General features: G+C 34.3%; 3 protein-coding genes across 13 annotated transcripts; 1 reads left to right on the forward strand and 2 right to left on the reverse strand.

Annotated features, from left to right (window-relative positions):
- Window positions 1-87: 87 nt before the first annotated feature.
- LOC107225450 (E3 ubiquitin ligase Rnf157) lies at window positions 88-3636 on the reverse strand. 2 transcript variants are annotated; one of them, XM_015665930.2, is made up of 9 exons: window positions 3410-3636; window positions 3051-3169; window positions 2711-2976; window positions 2487-2628; window positions 2174-2377; window positions 1825-2067; window positions 1532-1692; window positions 801-1071; window positions 88-730 (listed from the first exon to the last, which is right to left on the reverse strand). In XM_015665930.2, the coding sequence occupies exons 1-9, from the start codon at window positions 3495-3497 to the stop codon at window positions 533-535; spliced, it is 1692 nt and encodes a 563-aa protein (XP_015521416.1). In that variant the 5' UTR covers window positions 3498-3636; the 3' UTR covers window positions 88-532. The 2 variants fall into 2 exon arrangements, with proteins under 2 accessions (XP_015521416.1, XP_015521417.1); XM_015665931.2 differs by having other exon boundaries at window positions 801-951; window positions 3410-3635.
- A 177-nt stretch (window positions 3637-3813) lies between these two features.
- LOC107225456 (sorting nexin-29) lies at window positions 3814-9679 on the forward strand. 9 transcript variants are annotated; one of them, XM_046742354.1, is made up of 12 exons: window positions 3814-4354; window positions 4667-4946; window positions 5872-6173; window positions 6328-6453; window positions 6727-6967; window positions 7094-7226; window positions 7307-7548; window positions 7674-7889; window positions 7978-8134; window positions 8263-8403; window positions 8484-8623; window positions 8891-9679. In XM_046742354.1, exons 2-12 carry the CDS (start codon window positions 4693-4695, stop codon window positions 8976-8978), a joined length of 2040 nt encoding a protein of 679 aa, XP_046598310.1. In that variant the 5' UTR covers window positions 3814-4354; window positions 4667-4692; the 3' UTR covers window positions 8979-9679. The 9 variants fall into 9 exon arrangements, with proteins under 9 accessions (XP_046598310.1, XP_015521423.1, XP_015521425.1 ...); XM_015665937.2 differs by having other exon boundaries at window positions 4684-4946; XM_015665939.2 differs by having other exon boundaries at window positions 4684-4946; window positions 7316-7548.
- A 5327-nt stretch (window positions 9680-15006) lies between these two features.
- LOC107225459 (protein FAM117B) lies at window positions 15007-22194 on the reverse strand. Of its 2 annotated transcripts, XM_015665943.2 has the most exons (9): window positions 21724-22194; window positions 20348-20514; window positions 20159-20256; window positions 19900-20042; window positions 19569-19735; window positions 19302-19428; window positions 18876-18956; window positions 17706-17838; window positions 15007-17445 (listed from the first exon to the last, which is right to left on the reverse strand). In XM_015665943.2, the coding sequence occupies exons 1-9, from the start codon at window positions 21947-21949 to the stop codon at window positions 17265-17267; spliced, it is 1323 nt and encodes a 440-aa protein (XP_015521429.1). In that variant the 5' UTR covers window positions 21950-22194; the 3' UTR covers window positions 15007-17264. The 2 variants fall into 2 exon arrangements, with proteins under 2 accessions (XP_015521429.1, XP_046598336.1); XM_046742380.1 differs by lacking the exon at window positions 18876-18956.
- Between the last annotated feature and the right edge of the window lie 19 nt (window positions 22195-22213).

Here is a 22213-nt window from a genome sequence, read left to right on the forward strand (position 1 = left end):
TTACAGGTATGAGTATTCTACAGATGTAGCAGATGATCATCTGTTCGGAGTTCATAATAAAATAGGTATAATGTGAAAAGGATGGTGCTGTGATTTTAAGAATTTATTTTACAAATGATTAGAACGCCATATCCTACGTAACTCATTACAAATCAGTAACGTCATAGAAAATAAAAGTTGAGTGAGATTACGCGTCCATAAAGTTGTCAATTGTAAATTATGTACAGGAATATATTTAACAAAAAATATCCAAAAATTGGAAATATAGTTCACTAAAATACTTTGTTAGTAAAATGATTAGAAAGTACCTAATTACCTAATTAAAATTTGAAAAATACAATATTAAGGGAATGTATGGCCCAATTTTATAACACAACTGTTCAAGCTGCCCTAGGCTACCTGCATTTAACTTTGAAAGTTAAAAGAATACATCTGACAGATAAATTGCACTTTGAAACTTTTTTGCCAACGAAAGATGTAGGTATCATTATTGTTCGACTGTTTAACGAGTTTGTGGTAACAAGTTTTAAACTTAGTGTAAATTTTTCTCATTAGTACGATCCACGTTCTTCACACTTCCGTTTTCTACTTGCAATTCGTCATCGATATCCAAATCATCTATAGGCTCTATGTTATGCATCGGATGAAGACTGGTATCCAATGCTTCTGTACTTGTAACTGCGTCCAATAAAGGAGATAGTTTCTCTGCTTCACTATCATCATCTTGTCCCTGAAAACGTTGACGAAATTATTTGAGAAATGAATCTCTCAGTTTGTTAGCAGCAAAACAACTACTTTACCTCATCGATAGCAGTTGATTGCTTCTCATTAACGAGTCTTAATGTGTCTCTTGTACGAAGGGCCGTTTTGTCACGTGGACGACTAATTACTTTGGCTCGTGCAACTGGAGAACGACTGCGAAGATCTTTTTGAGAACCAGAAATTTCATCCCTTGCAAGTAGAACAGACATTCGGAACTCGGGTGTTGCACAAGGCATACCACTAGTTCTTGGTGACTTCTCCGTATCTTTTGGAGATGCATGTTTCGAAACTGGCGTACGCTCAGCTGATCTAAAAAAAGTTCTTGTTTCTACCATCCTACTATGATCTACAATCTATACAATTTAACCCTTTAAGATTACACCTTTGATTCATGGATATACAAGTTTGAGCTTGGAACCCCATCCTATTCTTCGTTCTCATACAAGTTTGATAAGTTTTACGCGTCAGTCACCAAGAAAAAGTGATAAATTACCATTAGATTATCGTTTTCTTATCAAGTAACCTAATATTAGGGTTAGTTTTAAGAAAATATTTTCTTTTTGTACACGTGCATTATTGTTGTAATGAACATTATTTTAAGATGCAGTTAAAGGGTTAAATGTGTTAGACATGGAATGTTCATGATTTTAGAGATGCGTGGAGTTTTGTTAGAGGCATGTGAGGGTGAAAGCAGTAAAGGACGGTTATTTGAATTTCAATAATGGCTAGAAAATAGTATATTAAAATCTTCATCATTTTACTGACATACCGATTTAAAATTTCAGCAGCTTGAATAGCACTGGCTGTGTCTGTGTCAGGAGTATCCAGGGACTCAATTGGTAGGACCGTTGCTCTTGGTGTATAAGGGCCATTCAAAGCTTCTATGAGCGATACTGCCTCATAGCCAGGTGGTATATTTTCACAACTACCCTGGAAAGTAGTTTAAGAATCGAATTTATTTGCTGGTTTACGAAGAGAAGTGAATTAGTCAGAACTGGCTTCCATCATACAGACTAATGACAGCTTGAGTTATAAAACAGAATGAATACTAATAATCAATACCTCAGCCAGTGGCGGATTGGACAGTATTGCCCCAGTCGCTTTCTGCAAAGCTTTAATTTGCAACAAAGCCCTGAAAGGTGCTCGACATATAGGACAATTATTTGCCTGATACCGTAATGAGTCCGCACACCCATTACACAGGCACAAGTGCCTACAAGGTAGAATCAATGTATCACGTACGTCACACATGCATATAACGCATTCAGATCCACTATCTTCAGTATCTTCATCGCTTCCTTGTTGCTACAAAGAGAAATAAATTAATTGAAAAAAGTGAATTTTTCAACATGCAACTTTATGGTTCCTGTTTTGTGTAATTGAAATATCATCTTGACTGTTTCTGCGATACCTTAGCATTTTCGCTGTTCTTATTTTCAATGCCGTAAATTTCTTGAATTAGATAACAAAGCCCATCTACGTATAGCTTTTGTTTCAATGCTTTTAACACGTACGATCCATCGGAATGTTTTTCTATAACAGCGATAGTAGTATGAGACTGTTTTGGCTCCTCCGTTCCCTCCTCTGCAACGCAGTGAATTGCGATTGGAATGACCTGGAAAGTAATACTTGTGTAATAGTCAGGATGTAAGGATATAAAATAGACAACTTTATGAAGTACTATTTTGTTTGTCAAGTGAAGCCAAGTTTTAAGATAATCACACCTCTCTGTCTGGATTGTATACTAAATCTTCCTCGTTGTATAGAGTTGGATCAAAAATATGAGACGATTGGCTGAACTGTTGATTAGTACCCTTTTTATAATGATATGTCTCAGAATTCATCGAAGGATCTCGAGGTATATACCTGAATAGATAAAAACAATAAAATGCAAATTCGAAGTGTTATAATACTCAGTATGGTTATTCTCAAACTCTATTATACTTACACAACTCCATTAGCGGTTACATCCTCAGTACAAAAATAATAAACCGTTATGGCACATCTAACGTCACAGTCGAAAGTAAATTCTATGTTAAACCTGGTAGGTTTATAGTCGGTATCTCCATCTCCGTAATGCTTACTATTATGGTGTTGCGACGAAGTTGATGTTTGGTCTATGATACGCACTAGCCGTAGTGATTCCTTCCGTATGTTAACGAGACTTTTCAGAGTCTTTGTTGGATCGTTGGCTTGAGGCGGAGGATATGGAAACTACGGAGAAAAAAAATAATCTATATTGTCGAAAAGAGTCCAGGTTCAATCCTTTCACAGTCACGAGTACTAACCGGAGTTGGCCTACTTCCGAGGAAATTTAAATCAGCATTTTCTCCGAAAAGGTAAGCTTCCGGTTGAGGTGTATCGAACCTCTCACCACCCATTATAAAGTGGCTTCCAAAATAACTGCCTGTTAATTTATGAAAGTTTGTAATCTTGTTCATTTATGATTCGGTGTAATAGAATTAACGTCATTTGTCTTTTGGGAAAGAATGTATTTATCGTGTAAGAAAAAATAAATAAAATTGTTGTTATGAAGATATGAAGTTACATGACAAAGCTGCCTCTGACAGTAAAGTAATAGGAAGAGGTACATAATAAAATTTCATTAAAAAGTATGGAACGTAATTTAATAATAATAACATTTTACCCGAACGCGGAGGATATTTGTAGGCATGGTTTGAAACTATGTCGACTTCTTCGACACCAGCATTTTGTCTGCTGGTTAGTGAGCCCATTTTCAACTATTTTCGTTGAAAATGCGAGATGAAATGAAGAAAGTTCGCTACTCGTTCGCACTTTTGACAACTAAACAACATTCAACAAGGTATCTACGGCCTCATCAGCTGGTGACAAAGCGTGGTAAAGACCATTGATGATACAACTCACGAGATTACACGACAAGGAAGTAAAAGTGACGTATCTCGCTACCGCTGGTGATATAGAGAATTGTCCAGTTAACGATAGTCTCTCCATTTCCCACTGCGTTATCTCTGCAATTTTCTTAGTGTCTAAACATTTCCAATGAACATTATATTATATCAGGGGAAATCCAGTTAAGTTTTGTTAGCATGTATCGTGAAATTAAGATGTAAAACACCATAGTTATCTGTTGACATTGAGATTTTCTGCCGTAATTTCTATCACGCTGTAGTCCAACGCTTTGGGAGATTGGAAGACTGAGGACACATAGAGATAATGCTTTGAATCATTTCGGATCTACTTATCTGGAGTACGGTTTCAACTCTCAAGTGAATACCGCCCCCCGCAGTGGAAAAATTCAATTGCTCCCGATGGCTCTGTGTCCAGTGATACATTAATTATTATTTTATCGCGGTGGTCGATGTAAACGATTATCTTCGACAGATATATTTTAACTAGTTTTACCACAGATTATCGGCGTTGTGGTTATGGTGGTTATGTTGTGTGGTAGCTCACGGAGGACAATTGGAATGTTACCATCACGGAGTATCGCTGATTGACTCTTGTGCGTCGTCGTCCTATTTATTTATTTTTTTTCACCTTTTGTTTCGATTATAGTGAATCCTTGACATTTATATCGTTAAGCTTCGACTATTGTTGTTCAATCTAAATGGTTGGTATTGATTACGATTACCATTCGATGTATATATTGTGTGTTTTGTGTCCTTGACCAAAGATGACATGAAATTTGGCAAATAAATTATGCGAGCCAATTTATTGCAGTTAACAGTAAGATTTATCGCCAGTTCCTGTTAACTTCTCATTCTCGGAATGGTATTTAAATTATATTCTCTAATAAAAAAGAAACCATCTAAAAAACAAACATCACCGAGTACAACAATTTACATTCCGATCTTACTTCTCAACTTTTTCTTTTGTCAGACTTAGAATATATTGGCAATAGCAAATTTCTTTCATGTTTTAGTAAGCATCATTTTATAGGCTCTTCGTATGATGTCAGCTATAGTCCCCGGGGCGAATAATTTGTCAGAAACCACTCCAGAATGCGATCATGTAACCGACAGACAAAAACTACAAGAGGACTTGTTGGCTGCTGCTAAAAAATGCCATCTCAGATTCGGCGGACGAGCAGAATTGGCCACTGATTCTGATGCTTGTGTTAATCTCTTATGTTACATGTTTGAGTCGATTTTTAATCATGGATTACGTGCTAATCGTACAGATAAATTAAATTCAGCACTTAGGTAAGTTTACTTTTAATTCGCAGAGTTTTTCAGCCAAGATGATATTGATTGAAAAGGATTGCTTCGTCGGTGTTTACCGTTGAATAAATTGTTTGTTTAACATTTTCGACATTTCGACAGGTCCTGGCTATACAACAGTAAAAAAAAGTGAATAAAACTGTTCTTTGTTAGTTATCAATGACTGGCTTTTAGGTTAGTCGTGCATGTGTTACTTGTTTTTTGATTTTTCCTTGATTTCAGCTCAAAGATATACATATCGTATCAATATTGTAAACATAAATAGTAACATAGTCAGGATCAAATGAAGGGAAATTGGAGAAACATGTAACACATGCGTCACTAACCTAAAAATCTGTCATAGCATGAAAATGTCAAGTATATACTATCGAAGAATAGTTTTGTTCCACGTTTATTATTGTTGCGTAGCTTGAAGTTGACTGGTTGAAACTTCGCAATTGTTGATTGATGAATTTCCTTAATGACTAATGCCGACGAGGCAATCTCATTATTTCCTGTTTATGAATCACACATCGGTATCTACTAAAAAAATTGCAAACCAAGAGAAGAAATAAATATCGGAATATGAACTTGAGCCATAGTTTTATCGATGTAGCAAAATTCAAGGAAATTCATCCACCATAATGCGAGGAGCTCGACTTCATATTGTAATTAATACACGATGTAATTTATTTTCTAAATGTCAATATACTGTTTATTCATTATCATTGTTTCTCTTATCCTTTTTTACTGAAACTTGCTTCATCAAATTTGTATGTTTTTTTACATTTTAAGTAAATTCTATCGAGTGCAGTGACCTAACAAAACTTGGAAAACATTAGGCAATTATGAATATAAAACTGTAAACATTTTGGCAAAGAATCTAAGCAGACATTGGAATAACGTATACAATTTTTTCTAATTCCAGGCACGTTTCAGACTTAGTGTCAGGTGGCTTATACAAAACTAGTATAGCCCAAGAGGCAACATTCTGGCCTTGCATTAGAGAACAGCTTACTTGGCACGAACAAGAGCGCTTCAGTGTGCTCAGAAAAGTTTGCACAGATTTGGGACGAGGTAGAGCATGGCTCAGAGCTGCTCTGAATGAGAAATCTCTTGAGAGACATTTGCACTCTATAATCAGTCCCGAAAATTTATCCCCCTTTTACGAAGATTGGGCATTTTTATTAGACCAAGAAAGATCCTCAGTCCTACCTAATGTAGCTGCAGGTAGTTTTCAACTATGAATTATTTATATATCTGATAATTAAAAACTTTCTTGCGAATGATAGCTGCCAAAGTATTTTTACCTTTCGACGATCTGTTCAGGCTTGTGAATTTGTGACAACTGTTGATTATAAATATTTCTTTCGTGAACTATTAGGTCTGGGGACAATATTATTTGCTATACGGATAGATAATGAGAACCTTGATGACTACAGTAAGGAAGGACAAATTGCAGGTTGCAGTATATCACAGTCTGAACCAATTATTCCAACAATACTTCCAGGTATTACATTCGTTTCTAAGTACAGTTGAATCTAGCATTTATAAGCCGTTTTGTCTAGAATGAATGTAATTAAAAATTTTGACTTCTATTACTTGCTATTTGGATATCGTACCAAAATTCAAACTTGGTACTCTTGGTTTTATTACAAAGAAATGTGTTTGAATTTTGTGACATGTCTCGTCACATTGTATCAATTGTAATAATATTTCGATTGCTTAGTTTATTGTACAGCGGGATTGGTAAAAACATAAGAACACACTTTGCATTGTTTAGATTCTTCCAAAATTGATCACGAAAAACGCAAGAAAAAGGTACGCACTCATATAATCTCATTTGATGATGACGACAACGGTCAGGAAAGCGAAATTATAAACGTGGACGTGTCTGTCAGTGCACCTCCGACTTGTTTAAGTTCACCAACTATGACGTCGGTTAAAGACTATTTGCTCGAAGGTCAGCCTGATTCCGATGGTTCAACTGTTGAGCAAAATAACACAACGGTTGAATGGCAAAAGTGAGATATGGACATTACCAATAATTCTCATGTACATGAATTAGTATCCTCTTCTATATTTCAATGAAAGAGATACAGTGTGACTCAGCTTTTGATAAAAAAATAACATTTCTGAATTTCGTGCAGTGAGTCCGTAGAAGAGGAAAGAGTTCTGACTCCCTTAACTGACGTTGGAAGTATGCGGGGACTAGTGCCAGTATCACCTACCGAGGAGCCAAATCTCGAGGACTTACTCGTCACCCCTCCAAGTTACTCCGATGTAAGCATGATTGTGCAGATTCTTTGTTCAGTTAAAAGCATGCACGCACTGTGGAGAACGTCGATTTTATTTTAATGTAGGATTTACAGGAGGTGACAGAGGCTGCGGTAGAAGCTATTGAACCACCAACTGGTTTAGAAATACAGAAAGATATGGAGAATCTTGATATTGAGACTCTACGCATCAGGCTACTTGCCTTAGCCGAACTACTCGACCAAGCTAAAGAAGATGCGACAGGCAGTAGATTACAGCTGGCCCGTTTTCAGAGGCAACACCAGGATCAAGTTGAGAGGCATGATTTGCAGCTGCAAGCATTGCACAGGTGACTCTTGTCTTGCCATTGGTTAACTGAGAGCTCAAGCTTAATCTTGTACATATTACCTGTGTTTGATTAATTTGATATCTGTATGATTTGAAAATAATTTGTTGCTCACTGTGAATGTGCAGAGAAAATCAATTGCTCAGGCAACAACTGAGAAAGTATGTCACCGCAGTTCAAATGCTTCGAAGAGATTCCGACTCTACTACCGTGTCAGAAGAAGATCATTCATTAGATTATCATAACGAGGCACAACAATATCAAGATAAACTGGTGCAAGTAGCCGAAATGCATGCAGAACTAATGGAATTCAATGCCAGACTGACTATGCAATTAACTAACAGGTATTTAGACATACAACCACCATATTTGTGTGGAAAACAAAAATAATTGAGCGAACACGCCTGTAAATGCTAATCCTTGTTTACATAGGGATAGGCTGGTCAAATTACTGCAAGCCGAATTGGAATGCCTTCGAGGACCATTGAGTGAAGATGGACTGCCAATGGAACCACCCTGTCTCATACATATATGGGTGCCATCTGCTTTTTTGACTGGGCAATCATCGGATATTCATCATGTTTACCAGGTACCTGTTCGTAAAGAATTACTGATAAGATACAAAATAAGTGACACGAACAAATAGGAAATTCATGCTTCAAGTCATTTCAATATTATCTGCATAAGTCAGAGTAAATGAAAGTGATATGGTTTCAGATATACGTACGTATTAGGGACACGGAATGGAATATCTACAGACGGTATGCGCAGTTCTACTCACTTCACAAAGAACTCAAAAAACACGATGCTATCGTGACAACGTTTGAATTCCCTCCCAAAAAGACAATAGGAAACAAAGTAAAAACAATTTTCCCAACTATTAATACGGCTCTAAATGTACATTTCATGCTCTAATAGTTATATCATTTGTTCAATAGGACGCTAAATTCGTAGAGGAGCGACGTCTAAGGCTACAGCAATGGTTAAGAAGAGTTGTTGGCCGGTTAGCTCATTGTTCTCCAGCATTTGCGGCTAGACCAAGCAGACAAACTCTTGTATCGTTGATGCCTTTTTTTGGGTGAGCTAATTTAAAAGATGTCTTGTGACTTATAACTTCACGCGAGTGTATGTGGAGTGATGACTAGTCTCTGAGAGTACACTAAATCCATGAATACAAAATTGTACGATGTAAATCATACCAGTTAAGTACTGTTATCTCTGTTATTATTATCGTCTGTAATGTAAATAGGTAAATCATTGTACAGATCTGATACAAGATATTTTATTCAAAAGTATAACGATGATTGCCAGTATCTAGTATATTTTTATGTCCACTGTTTCACAGTGATCTTCCAAACAACGACGATTCAAGAAAAAAAGGAAATTCGACGAGAAACACGTTCTCAACGTCACCTCAGTATACAGGACTATAATTAATACGTATACCTAGATAATTTGTACATAACATAACGAATTCATAATTTACATATAGTTGACTACTGTTCGTAATGGAAAATATTTGAAAATTGGTGTTTTATACAAGGGCGAATCACCTACATGTTTTCGATAGTTATACTAAAGAGGATACACTATATTTTATTGCTTCTGTTTTCTATTGATTAAAAACACAGTGACCCCATGCACTTATCAGATATTTTATGTTTAATTTGTATTTGTGGTTTCAACTCTAAACGTAGTTCTTGCATCATGTATAATTTACAAAGTCCCATGCTACCACACATAGGTTTTACAGAATAAAGGCCTGTGTAAATTTTAACTGCCCAATATCTAACTGATTTTTTTTACGTTTCTCCTAAAAGAAGGATAATAATTTAATAAACAAGTGTTTACAAGTTTTGCTACTATTAAACACATGCCGCGTAAGATACGTTACATTCCAGCATTAGAGTTATGTCAACTCTTTATTTTTAGTCTGTCTCATCTCGTCTTGTTGATAGGTCGTTAAACAGTTTGTAAAAATTATTACCGCGTTTTCCTGGTAGTCGAAACAACAACTGCGTAACTTCTATTACCGCAATTAAATTGTTCCATTAGAAAAAAAAACCAAAAAACAAAAAAAAATTGTAAATATACAATATTATATAAACCACCAGAGTGGAGTGCTTAAATGGATGTCCCGACGAGGCGAACCCTCTTTATATAATTCGCTCGATTTTCGGCCAACAGAGGACGAAATCTCGAAGTATCGCTTGTTTATTCTAATAAACAAATCAAAGCACCCAAATTTGATTATAACTATAATAATTCAATTAAAAAATGTCACGGAAGTTAAAATAACTGGCTATATTAGCAATTTCATTCTTCATAATTTCTGGTCAAGTCCCCCCACGCGGTGCTTTTGGAAATGATTCAGTTCAAAGCTCATAAATTAGAAAAGAAACTAAAACCAATTGAATTTAACAAAATGAAATGAAATTGTTGAATGTAGTATGAAACAGTACATTGGCACTTGCCCTAACGAGATGTAGCCACGAACAAAATAATAATAATAATAATAATGAACCAGACTGTTATTTAAATTATCAATATAATATATGTTGTCTATTATTATGATACGAGTTTTTGTAATCAGTATTTTGGTTTTGTATGAATATCATATTAAATATAAAACAAATGGTAATAACGGCGTTGACGATAAAACACAATTTAGAATGAGAAAAAAAAAAAAACGAGACAAAGTGGTACATAAATATAATATACATCGGAAAATTCCATGAAATTGGTCAATTTTATTTATTATTTTTTTTTTCCTCCATTTTTTCAATCATTTTCTTCTCTTTATGTAAGGCGACTTAATAGTAATATAAAAAGGTACACTTTTTTCATTCAAATATCATACTTTATGATAAAAAATAAAAGTGCATAATTGTTATTATTATTGGAACAAGTACATACATTTTTATGCTGATAAATAATAATGATAAAACTAATTGTATATAAAGAACCATACGTTTAACAAGTTGCGCAGAAAAGTCCCACTATGGAGAGGTAAGGTCAAACGCTGCTTCTGAGATCAAAGGATACTACATATTTGTTTACCTGTAAAGTATATGAAAGTGAATTTTTGTGACCGGTGGATCGATTCTTCTACTTATTCATCATTATTCGATAGTCATACAAGTAAATTAAATAAAGCAATGACGAATTGTTGTTGTTGTTATTATTATTATTATTATTACATAATATAAGTATGAATCAAACTAAGCTCACCTTTCCATATTGAGATTAAAGGTTGCGTAGAATATAATACCAGTGTATATTATCCTTATTATTATTATTATTGTTGTTGTTATTATTATTATTATTATTATGTGTAACTAATGAATACAAAAAGAAACTCTCGTAAGGCTATATGTTATACGAACTATGTTGCATCACCGTTTTTTATTCTCATTTAACATTGCGTCAGTATATGAAAATTTGTTTGAGTACTTGTAAAAAGGTGATTCTTTCTGGTTGCTTTCTTTATTTTTTTCATTCATTTCTTAACCAGCGTAGTGTCAAGTTGAAAACTGAAATTATTCTATCTATCTATCTATCTATCTATCTATCTATGTATCTATCTACCTATCTATCTACCTATTTAAAAAAAGAAAACTATAGTACAAGTACATACATTATATTATTGTAATAATATGCAAAAATTGGGAAAAAAAAACAAAAATATTATAAAAATTAGAATGGAAATACAAAAAATATTAGATAATAGGTGAAGGCTTGAGTGGAAAGTGGCGAATAAGAGAGTATTTTTTATTAGGTATGTTGCATTTATACATTATTCTATACACATATACGTATATATAAATATACATATGAATATACACGTATATAAGTACGTATACGTGTACGGTGAAAGAAAAAAAAAGAAATAATCTTTCCGCTTTACTAACAAAGCGATTATTAAAATTATTAAAACTAAGAAAAAGAAAAATTTTAAAATACCCGCAGATCTACTTATAATACATGGTACAGAATGTAAAAATTATAATTATTTATTTTTTTGTTTGTTTGTTTTAAATACTGTATTTTATCAATATTATTTATGCATTACTTTCTGTATTTTCAACTGGTTCTTGTCGAATATAAGTTGTTTTTTTTTTTATTTTTATTATTTTTTTTTTTATCGTCACTTGTTGACAATCCTTTTTATACCGAGTTAAATTTAGTAGCTAAACTGTCTCAAGTCTCTCTTTACTTTTCACAAAACTGCAGGTACTTTAAAAATAAAAAATATATGAAAAATCTAGTGTTCGCTACATGTATCAAAAGCCATTGTACAATACTGCTGAAAATGTATGTTTTCCATGAATTGTCATCATTAAACACGTCAAGCAGCATTATTGTAGAGGGGTTTAATGCAAACTAATATGACACATGAATAAAACATAAAGACATATAGCAATCTCAAAACGATTTACGGCTCTGCAAACTTAAGAGTGAAAAAGACGTGTCAGGGTTGTACAATATATACATTATATTGGAAAACCAATCGAATCATTTAAAGAGATAAAAAAAAATGAAGGAAATTTAAAGAAACGTTCAAACTTAGTGCAAATAAATTTTTTGGAAAAAAACGTTTCTACATGTATAAGTAAATGCTTCGTCGAAATTAAGTCAAACAATTTTATTAATAGTAAAAAAAAAAAAAAAAAAAAAATCAACAGAGGAATGATTAATTGAATGATGAAAAAATTTCGGAAATTTTCAAGCCTTACTCAGATTCGGTTGCTTTCACACAACTTAGTCCCCATTGTTACTTACTGTACGTGATCATGTCTTTTACTCCGTATACATCAATAATATACTATATCCCGCTCATAATGTCCCAGTTTATATACGTATAAAAAAAATATATATATAAAAAAATTAAAAAAAAATAAAAAATGATCTCTCACACACACACACACACACACATTCACTTACTCCTTTTCGTTACGCATCATGTGCATGCTAATCATATAGTTTTCCAGACATTGATCTGTCCGTGTTAACACTATCAGGCACAGGGGTACCTCTTCTTATGAACCTAAAGATAAGATATTACACTCGCTGTTAATCAAAACGATTTGAAATATGTTTACGTGACACGAAATATATAAACATTTTAAATAAACAATCGTCATAGATTTGTATATGCTAATAAAATAAAATTAGAAAATAAAAAAATGAGAAAAAAAGTCATATATAACTACAGTTTTAAAAACACATTTTAACATCGCTCGCAATGTGATTGCGAGTGATCATCATTTGTACTGTAAGCTAACTTAGTTGGCTTTGGCTATTAAACTTTGAATGTTTATTAGAAAATATTTATTCAGCCAAACGTGAGAGCTAAGATCTAATTCTGCTGTAAAATATTTGAGAGAGAAAAAGAAAGAAAGTAAGAAAAAAAAAAACTAGAAATTACCCAAGTTAGGAAAAGATGATAAAAAGTTTCATCTCTTTGTTGTAATGAATAATACGTTTTCTTTCGTCATAATTGATAATGAAAGTGTAACAATTAATAATCAAATTGAACATTCTCGCTTTCCAATGCAAAAGTTGCATCTTTCGACTCAACCCTGCAACCAAATTAAAACCTAATGTTAGTTTTGTGAATAGGAGCGATTCCAGATTTGAATATAGAGGTTTAATAATACTGTTGTTGCAGTACATAAGTTAGATGGGACAAAGTTTGAGCCAGTTTCCTCACTTTGCGTTGATTAAAGAACAAATCTATGAGCGGGCAACGTGCAGTATTTCAAAACAGAATTATTCACTTTTTCCCGTCTCTATATTCCAATCCAGAGGTACGCACGCCTTGTTGTATTTATACTTTAAATTACGATATAGCGTACTCACTAATTCATTCAACTGACTAATTTTGATTTAGCCCTAGGACGGACTAGAGTAGGAGAAGTACAAACACGCGGAGTTACATATTTTATATAACTTGTACAGTTTTGAAAATGTATCATATAATATCTTACTGCAAAGTAGTGAGCTACAGGTGTGTTGGTAAAAGGATATTATTCCACAAGGTAGTTTGTCAAATACGTATACCTGGAAATTGCTACTTTCTAAGAAATAGACAAAGCAACGTGTGATATCAGTCAATCATTTTAGATAATGGATACTTTTTTCCCCTTATAGTGCATCCATCAAATAAGTATTATTATAAAAAGTATTTTAGACTTTATGTAGATGCATGCCCAAGTTTGATTCGTTACACGTATAATTAATAATGAACGTTGACTTCGTCTCCCATAAGTTGAAAATTTAAATTTTTGATCAAGCTCAATTAAAATAAAAGTTTAATCTTACTAGGATAACCAAAGTTGCAATACCTTGTTCATTTAATAATAAAAAGAAATAAATAAATAATAATAATAACGAATTTAATGCCGATATATTGAATATTTCAGCGGGGCATTTTGTATGACATAGGGGCTTTGTATTAGTTGCTCTTTCTTCGTTTCTTTTGTTTTTTTTCAATAAAAAAGCAGTGAAAGATGTTTGATATATTTATTAGAAAACTGCGATTAAAAGATTTTCTAAATTTTTTTTTTTTTTTTTTTTCTTTCAGTATATAAATTTTTCACGGTATTTTCTTTTTCATACAAACATACAAGCTCTCTATTAAATTGAAAAATTACTCAAACTTATGAGTATCTTAGAAATTAAAACGCAATTTCAATAAGTATCATAATTATCAAATTTCTGCACCAATATCAATATATATATATATGTATGTATATATATGTATGTATATATATGTGTATATATATATATATATCTGGACAGTCCTAGGGTTAAATTAATGTATAATTGACATAATCATTCTGCTATTCTGAAACATACTCAGATTGATTTAGATATGTTAAAAATGTACCAAACAGCGGTCACCATCGATCATATAATATTGAATGGGACGAGTTAAGACACTCTCCTAATCAATAAGTGAACAATGCGAAATTGTTTTGCCTAATTTATTTAAATTTAATTTTGGAAATTTCCAAATAACAGGTAATCTTTTAGCAGTCTTTATACATGTCAATCCGTCCTTTTGGAACGACATAAAGAAAAAATTAACAACAATGATAACACATTAGGCAAGTTCACAAAGGCTGAGAATACAGAGTCTCACCTTACATGAGCAAAAGGTTTATTTATTTGTGTTTTTTTCCTCCAAACACTCAACATTTGAAAAACGTTACAGCAATTTTACCACATAGTAGTCAACGGTGGCCTGTCCTCATATTCTAGCATACGATTCTTAAATGCAGAGGAAATATTTATAGATTTTCAAAGCTATGGTTTATTAAATTTGTTTTAATCAGAGCAACCTTTGCCACTTTCGTAAGGTGGGACTTTGTATCTATTAGTCTCTGTGCAATTAGCACACGACTATGCACGCTAAGGCATCAAATTCTTAGTAGGCTGGTTTAAAGAGAGCATAGACCAGTGTGCCAGGTACTTGTGTGTTAACATTTATTTTTATTTTATTTATTTATTTATTTTTTTTTCAATGCCGTGGTTAGATACGTTGCGGTATAAGACGGTGTATTATTATTGTATTACTTAGAAAAAAAAGCCTGCTTTTCGTGAAATCCGTGATTATATTTTTCCAATAATAAGTTTCATTTTGCCAAACCAGAACTGTATATTGTTTGCAAGAACTTTGTGTATTATGAAGCAAAGGGAAATCAATTGAACTCGTCAAATAGTAGCTATATCCGAAAATACTAATAGATAATTTAATCTATCTCACGAAAAACGTTTCGCATTGCAGGTTTATGACATCATAATGTTCGTAAAAAGTTTAACTATCTCAAGAAAAACGGTATATATTTTTCCGTAATGTTTACCGATACCTACATTATACCACACATTTATACGAGATATGAAAAATACTCGGCACGTGGTGATGCCATTCGTGTAAATTTTATTTTACAATAAGATAGCAGCAAAAATATCTCCTATCAATATTAATAAGCGTGAAAAAATTTTATCCATTTTTCTTTTACATTTAATTAAAATCAAGCCACAAACCACTTTAAGATTCGGATTTAAATTAGTGTGAAACACACCTTATTACATGGACCATGTATAATACGGAACGATTCATTGAAGATTGAAGGTGAAACTGCTCGTTTGATATAGATAATCAAGATATCTATTTCTTACCTACTTATAGAGTGATGAATATGCCTGCGTGCGTTATTCGTGGATAGTTTAAATGACATTCTGATATAATAATACACTCACACTGTCATTCACATAATTCTTAGATAACAACACCTTGTCAATGTTATCTACACCAGTATATAAACAGACACACCTGTAACATACCAATTGGAGGATCCACTTGTGTGCTTACCTGATACCATACTTTCTAAAACCATAAATCATTACCTCAATCAATACTTCATATTGTCAGTTGTCATATTTGCAATCGCTACATATCGATCTCATATCGTATTGGATTCACACCGTCATACATTCATCGATCTGTCATTGCATGCTTTTATTGGTTGTACATATTCAGATTGTAGTCTAACATAATGCAAGGTGCCTTAAAAATCGTACAGCTATCTAAACAATCTTTTACTCAAATATATAATAATTGCTTATAAGTAAAACGGTAAAAAAAAAAAAAATTTTAAAAGATATGGGGAGTTGAAGAAAGAAGAGAAAAAGAAAAAAAAATAAATAAAAATTAGGAAACTTAATGAAAGAAAGACAATGGTAGTATAGGTACTGCTTGCTAGGTTTAGAGCAGAATATTGTGATGTTATCCAATGTTCAAACTATCTTTGCTGTTACTAAAACTGGCAAGTTAACAAGCGCAAGACCTGGATCCATGTTTAAAATACTTGAAAATGATAAATTTTGATTTTTTTTTTTTCTACTAGTTTTTCCATTAAGAAAATAATAACATGAAAGAATTATAACAATTTACCTCCACATCGCGTGATCTTTAAGGCATCCTGGATAATTGTAATTATTGAATATTTTAGCATACAAGTAATAATACAAAACGATAAAAGGAATTGTAAATTGTGATCGTATCTCTACAAGGTTCGATTATTCATACCGGTGAAAGCTTTATGAAAACATTAGAAACGGGTAAACATGCTTACCTAAGCATATAGATAACGCTTGAATTTGTATAATTTTTTTTTCTTTTCTCACATTGAAATTTAATACTTTTTCATCATTTTGAATATTTTGTCCCTGTATATAAAACTAAAGTTGTTTAGCACGTTTTTACACTAAATTTAGAATACACAATTTTTTTTAGTCTTTTTCCCTGTAGAACACAATGTTTATTCCTAAACGTTGTTTTCGTTTATCACAAATTATTTTTTCAAATATTAATGCAGCTTAGTTTCATTTCATTCTTTCGTTACTTGAAATACTTCGTATTGACGTAATTATAAAGCTTTTTCTTTTTTCTTGTTCCTTTTCATTGTTACACAATCACATTATTACCCAAAATTATGGGTTACACTGGGAATTGGCTGTTCCGCTCGTAACTTTTTGCAGTTGCAAGTATGCTTTTGCAGCAAAGCACACATCATCCTAATCGCGAGATTTTTTTTCATTTCTCGTATTACTTTTTTTCAAATATTTTTTTTTTTTTCCTTTCCATTTCCCTAAAAAGTATAAACCAACCAGGTTTACGCGTTTCTTGCCGAAGAATAGAGGACTTGGGACTACGGATTTGGGGGTGGAGTGGAAGGTGTTGTACGTGGAGAGGGTGATGCACTGACGATCAATGTAGGGCTCGCCGGTTGTTGTAACGGCAGGAACGCTGATCCCAAACTTGGTTTTAACTGGAATGTTACACTCGGCTTCGGGAAGTTGTCTAATTCGCTCAAGTCTATCATGGGCCGCCTATGCATATGAAAATAAATATCACATTCTACGATCATGTTTACCATTTTTCCAAGTCTGCGGAACTGTAAAGAGGCGGACATCGCTCCTAATCATCGATATTTCGCTTAGTACATAAGAGATTTTTACTTTCGGTTCATAATAATATTTCTTCCAACCTCCTAGAAGCCCGGTAAATTATTTTTTGGTACAGCTCTTTTTGAAATAAATGTAAGTTGTTATCAACTTTGCTAAATTTTCAGTATAGAGTTACATCTTACCTGACTTCCTCAAACTTTAGATTAACTTTTTCACAGCCATCTGGAGGTTCTCTGGCCAAAAACTTGTTGATGTGTGGTGATGTGCCTGGGCGACTGTCTTTATCATGTTCTGGTGTTGAGCCACGACTTCCGCCTACGGATTCAGAAATTTACACACAAAGATAATAAGTTTGTAACAACTGAGTCATATTGTGATTCCTGAAAAAAAACCACATGGATAGATGAAAATGAACAAACAAAGAAATCAATCAACAAACGTCATGCTTTACGTAGCTTTAACTACTGAATTGAGTATGAGACACTTGAATTGATGATTTTTTGACTAAACCTTTAATTTCTTCATTACGATTACACATATTTAGAGATAAAATATCAAACAACTATTTGTTCAGGTTCGATTCGGTAGAAAATATTATAAACAAACAGTACGGAATGGAATTTATGCGATTCTCGTGAGAGTAGTAGTTGTGGCTATAGAGGCAGTTACTAAAGTGTATGGTGAACTCATAACAATGCTTTGTACAGTTTCACATGAGGTAACATAAGACAAAGATAAGATCGGAGGAATGTGGAGGCTGGTGAGATCATAAAAATAGAGGAACACTTACACGGCCTAGTGATTATGTTGAGTTTCAAGATGATTCTATATCTAGTTTAATTCATTGCTGAGTGAAATTCATTGCTCAGTTGACTGAGATATGTCAAGTGAACATATTATTTAAAATTGAATCAGTTTCGTAAAAGTAGTATCATTTTTCGAAAATTCTTCAACATTATTATTCCTTGATCAACATTACAATATGATCAATTATCAAGCTATAATATTTACTGCAAACTGACACAGTAGGAGTTATGGTTTCTTAATATCTAGGTATCCTAGGATAGTGATAATTGCCCCGAAGTATATTCAATATGTAACATCTGACAAAGTTGTTGCTTTCTTTGGATATTCAACCGATTTGAGTGCAATCGGACAAAATGCATTCTCAACATGCACATGCTAGCAAAACACGTGTATCAAAACGTAAACTTTGGTCGACCAATAAATGGTCTTGTTGGATTAAAGTTGGCAAGTTAGAGTTTAAAAAAACAAAAAGAAAAAAAAGAAAAAAGAAAAACGAGACCGGTATGATTGAAATTCAAGGACGTTTGTGTCGTATAGCAGCCAACCTGTTGGTAGTTCACTGGCTGAACGGGAAGCATCCATAATACCAAGAATCAGTGAAGACTCAGAATTCCTTGACGAAGGGCCTGTTTTGTAACGAGTATACGCTATTGTTAGACGGCACTTGTGTTTATATGGCCCTAATTTTACACGACATTACAAAACAAAACATACTCTGTATATATATAAATTAAAAAACAAAATAAAAATCAATCAAAAGACGTCGGAAAATTTCTAAAGACTAACGTAGTTATATTGAATTACAATTGTGATGGCTTTTACAGAAGTGAACGGGTCTCGAAATTTTTCTTAAAATTAATAACGAACGATTTGTTTTACAATTACAAAGCGTAACATTTAGATGTGCTGATTCAATTTGAGCTTATTGAAAAGTAATTAGTTTTTCAGTGATTGGTCATTGTCATGCTTACATGAAGAATGAGAGCTGGAGTGAATTTCACCAGCTGGCGTCTGCGTGTTAACACTCCTAGTAATTCTTGGATCTGGGAAAGGCGCTCGGTGTCCCTCAGGTGTGATTTGTTCACGAAATCGTAACCACTGAACATGAAAAATTACAGTTCATTGAAACACGTATGTTATGAAAGTAAATACATAGAAATCGGTACATAAAATGCATATTGTTATTTTTCAGTACCCGATAGAATATCAATTCTACAATACTTTCAAGAAAGATTTACCTTGTCTTCCACAATTTGGTCCGAGTCGGTGGTATTGCCGCCTGATTTGAGCACCAACCCTTCAATTTCTTGATTGAGTCCTTCAATGGAGGATCGCATTGGAGGCCTCATTGGTTTTAACGGAATATTCATAGGACTGGCTTTGAAGCTCAAATAGAATTGGCCGTCTGTTGAGAAAAATCAAACACTGATTAAGTACAAGGTTACATCAACAAATTGTTTTCAATATCAAGCAATATTACAATTTAAATCAAGATACTACTTGTTGCAGTTCTCTAAATTTAAATCAGCAGCCATTACTGTCCTAAAAAATTGATCAACTCAAACTTACACAAGGATGTTTGTGAAGCGATGCTTGGCAACGGGACTGTGTGATCCCCAGCCAAGGCAGGGGGAGGCCCGCTAGGCATAATGAGTCCGAAGGCAGCCGTTCTTTCTCTGCTACTTGTTCCCTCCTTGTTGGTACGTTGTAGTCTGAAGCAAAATAAAAATCACGTGACGATGTGCAAAGGAGAGACAAACGGTACTGTGTAGAAAATCAGTGTTTCAATTTTCACCTGAAGAATAAATATATTTCAGATTATTCTCACCGGTGCCTGATGAGCTTTTCTAATTTTTCTTCAGTTGTGGTTTGCTCCACAGCGTGCCGGGTGTACATCTTTCGCGACTCATTAGGCCATTCCTCGGTCTGACGAAGAAACGTGTTATTTCAAATTAGAAAAAATGGATAGAGGTTGTTGTTTCTTCCTTCACAGATAAAATGCTAAAATTACAGTTACCTGAGTGGATTTGTCCACCGAAAGTAAAGTTTCGTGAACGTAATAGACGTCGCGTGGCCACTGTCCTTTCAGGTATAGAGTATCGAGGGATGCCGTTCTTCTGATATTTTGACCGCTGCTGCATCTTAAACCTTCACTGGACCTGCCGCTCAACGTTTTTGACTTCGCTACAAGTCAACAAAAAAGTTTAGAATTACCAGATTCAACTACCGGGGACTGCCACGGTTTACTAAGATGTCAGCCGGCAGTACATACCAGAAAATATTAATGTGGAAGTGTTTAGTAAGGTAGGTATCATATAAAAATGTATGCTAAAAACTGTGTACACATTTAATATGATTTGAGTGCAATAGAATCCACTGTTCGGTAATTACTAATTGTATTCAAAATGTAATTTCATGAGCCTGGACAAGTTTTTAATGTCGCATCTTGCCTTGTAGACTTTTGATAAGTGATAGTGCCACCGTGAGCTCAGTAAGTATATCCCGGCCTGCACCACGCTTAGTATTTTTGCCAAAAGTGGTATAAACTTGACCGATGTTATAAATATTTCATTCGCTATTCTTACTAAGGTAAATTAGAAGTGTTAGAGAATATAATGAAACAGAGGTTATTCCGCACGTGAGTAGGATGTTGCATCTAACAAAACTTGAACACGGAACTTTGAGTAGGATCAGACTGTGCTACAAAAAATGTATTATTCTGTACGTGATTAGTTCATGAAATGTTATTTTCCTAGAAATATTAGAACCAGTTCGAAAAGCAAATCGACACGCTTTCCATCGATGTTATTTGCAGTTCATACGATGCCCAAGTAACAGAGTAAGGTGAACTCGATAAAAACGATATAAATAATTCAGCAGCTTGGAAGTGTCTTTACAAATAAAAATCAACAAAAGAAAGACGTTGAAAAATGAAACGAATTGGTTCGGTCGAGTGTGGGAGAAAGTTGAGTACACCATGAGAAATAATTGAATTGTTGTCACTTGTAAAGCGGATATTCGAACGAACGAATTGAATCCGTAGTATTGCGACTCGTACTATAGTTAGGTACACATGTACCATGTGTGCACGCGCATAGTATACGCACACAGAGGCACGCGGCCGCTTCGCGTACGCGCGCAGACACGCGTAAAAGTCTCGCTTGCAGGGACGTGAAGTTGGACGCGGATGTGTGAGAGGTGGTTATGCATGTGTAACATAGCGATGCATCGGCCCGTTCGATTTCCATACGTCGAAGGAAGAATGATATCCGGTTGAAATAGTAAATATCCGAGGGATTCGATAGATAGCCGTGATAGTTAGACGCGAGCTGTTTAAACAGCGATACGAGGAGGGGTCGGAGGGGGGGATCGGATAGTGATAAAATAAAGTACCTTTGTAGGAAAGAGAGCCAGGGCTTCGCTGCCCGGAGGAGGATTGATCGGGGGAGATGCGAGCCCGCCACGCGTTCGTCGGCGAGACGGTCGGGCTGTTGCTGTTGCTTTTTTTCAAACTACTGCTTTGTCTGAGGAGAGAACTCATGGGTAAAGTGGCCCGCATCGGGCCCTGTTTTGACGTTGAGCATGGTGAGGATTTTCGCATCCGCTGCGATCCCGACATTTTGTCATGTAGACAGATGCGGTCGGTTCTCCGGGTGGTAGATATATTTTATAGTTAAAAAAATCTCGCCTCCGCTGGCGAGGTACACGCGCACACACCACACACTATGCACACGATTAATAAACGATTAAACTAACGCCTCCTTTATGTCTTTCAAAGTCTTTTAACACAACGTATTTAGACACGGCACCGATTATACATACACTCTACGCTACGCGTCTTGTCATTTGCAATGTTCTGCTGCCTCAACACGCGCATCACGTG

This window comes from Neodiprion lecontei, chromosome 5 (genome assembly GCF_021901455.1).
Source record: "Neodiprion lecontei isolate iyNeoLeco1 chromosome 5, iyNeoLeco1.1, whole genome shotgun sequence".
Taxonomy (NCBI): domain Eukaryota; kingdom Metazoa; phylum Arthropoda; class Insecta; order Hymenoptera; family Diprionidae; genus Neodiprion; species Neodiprion lecontei.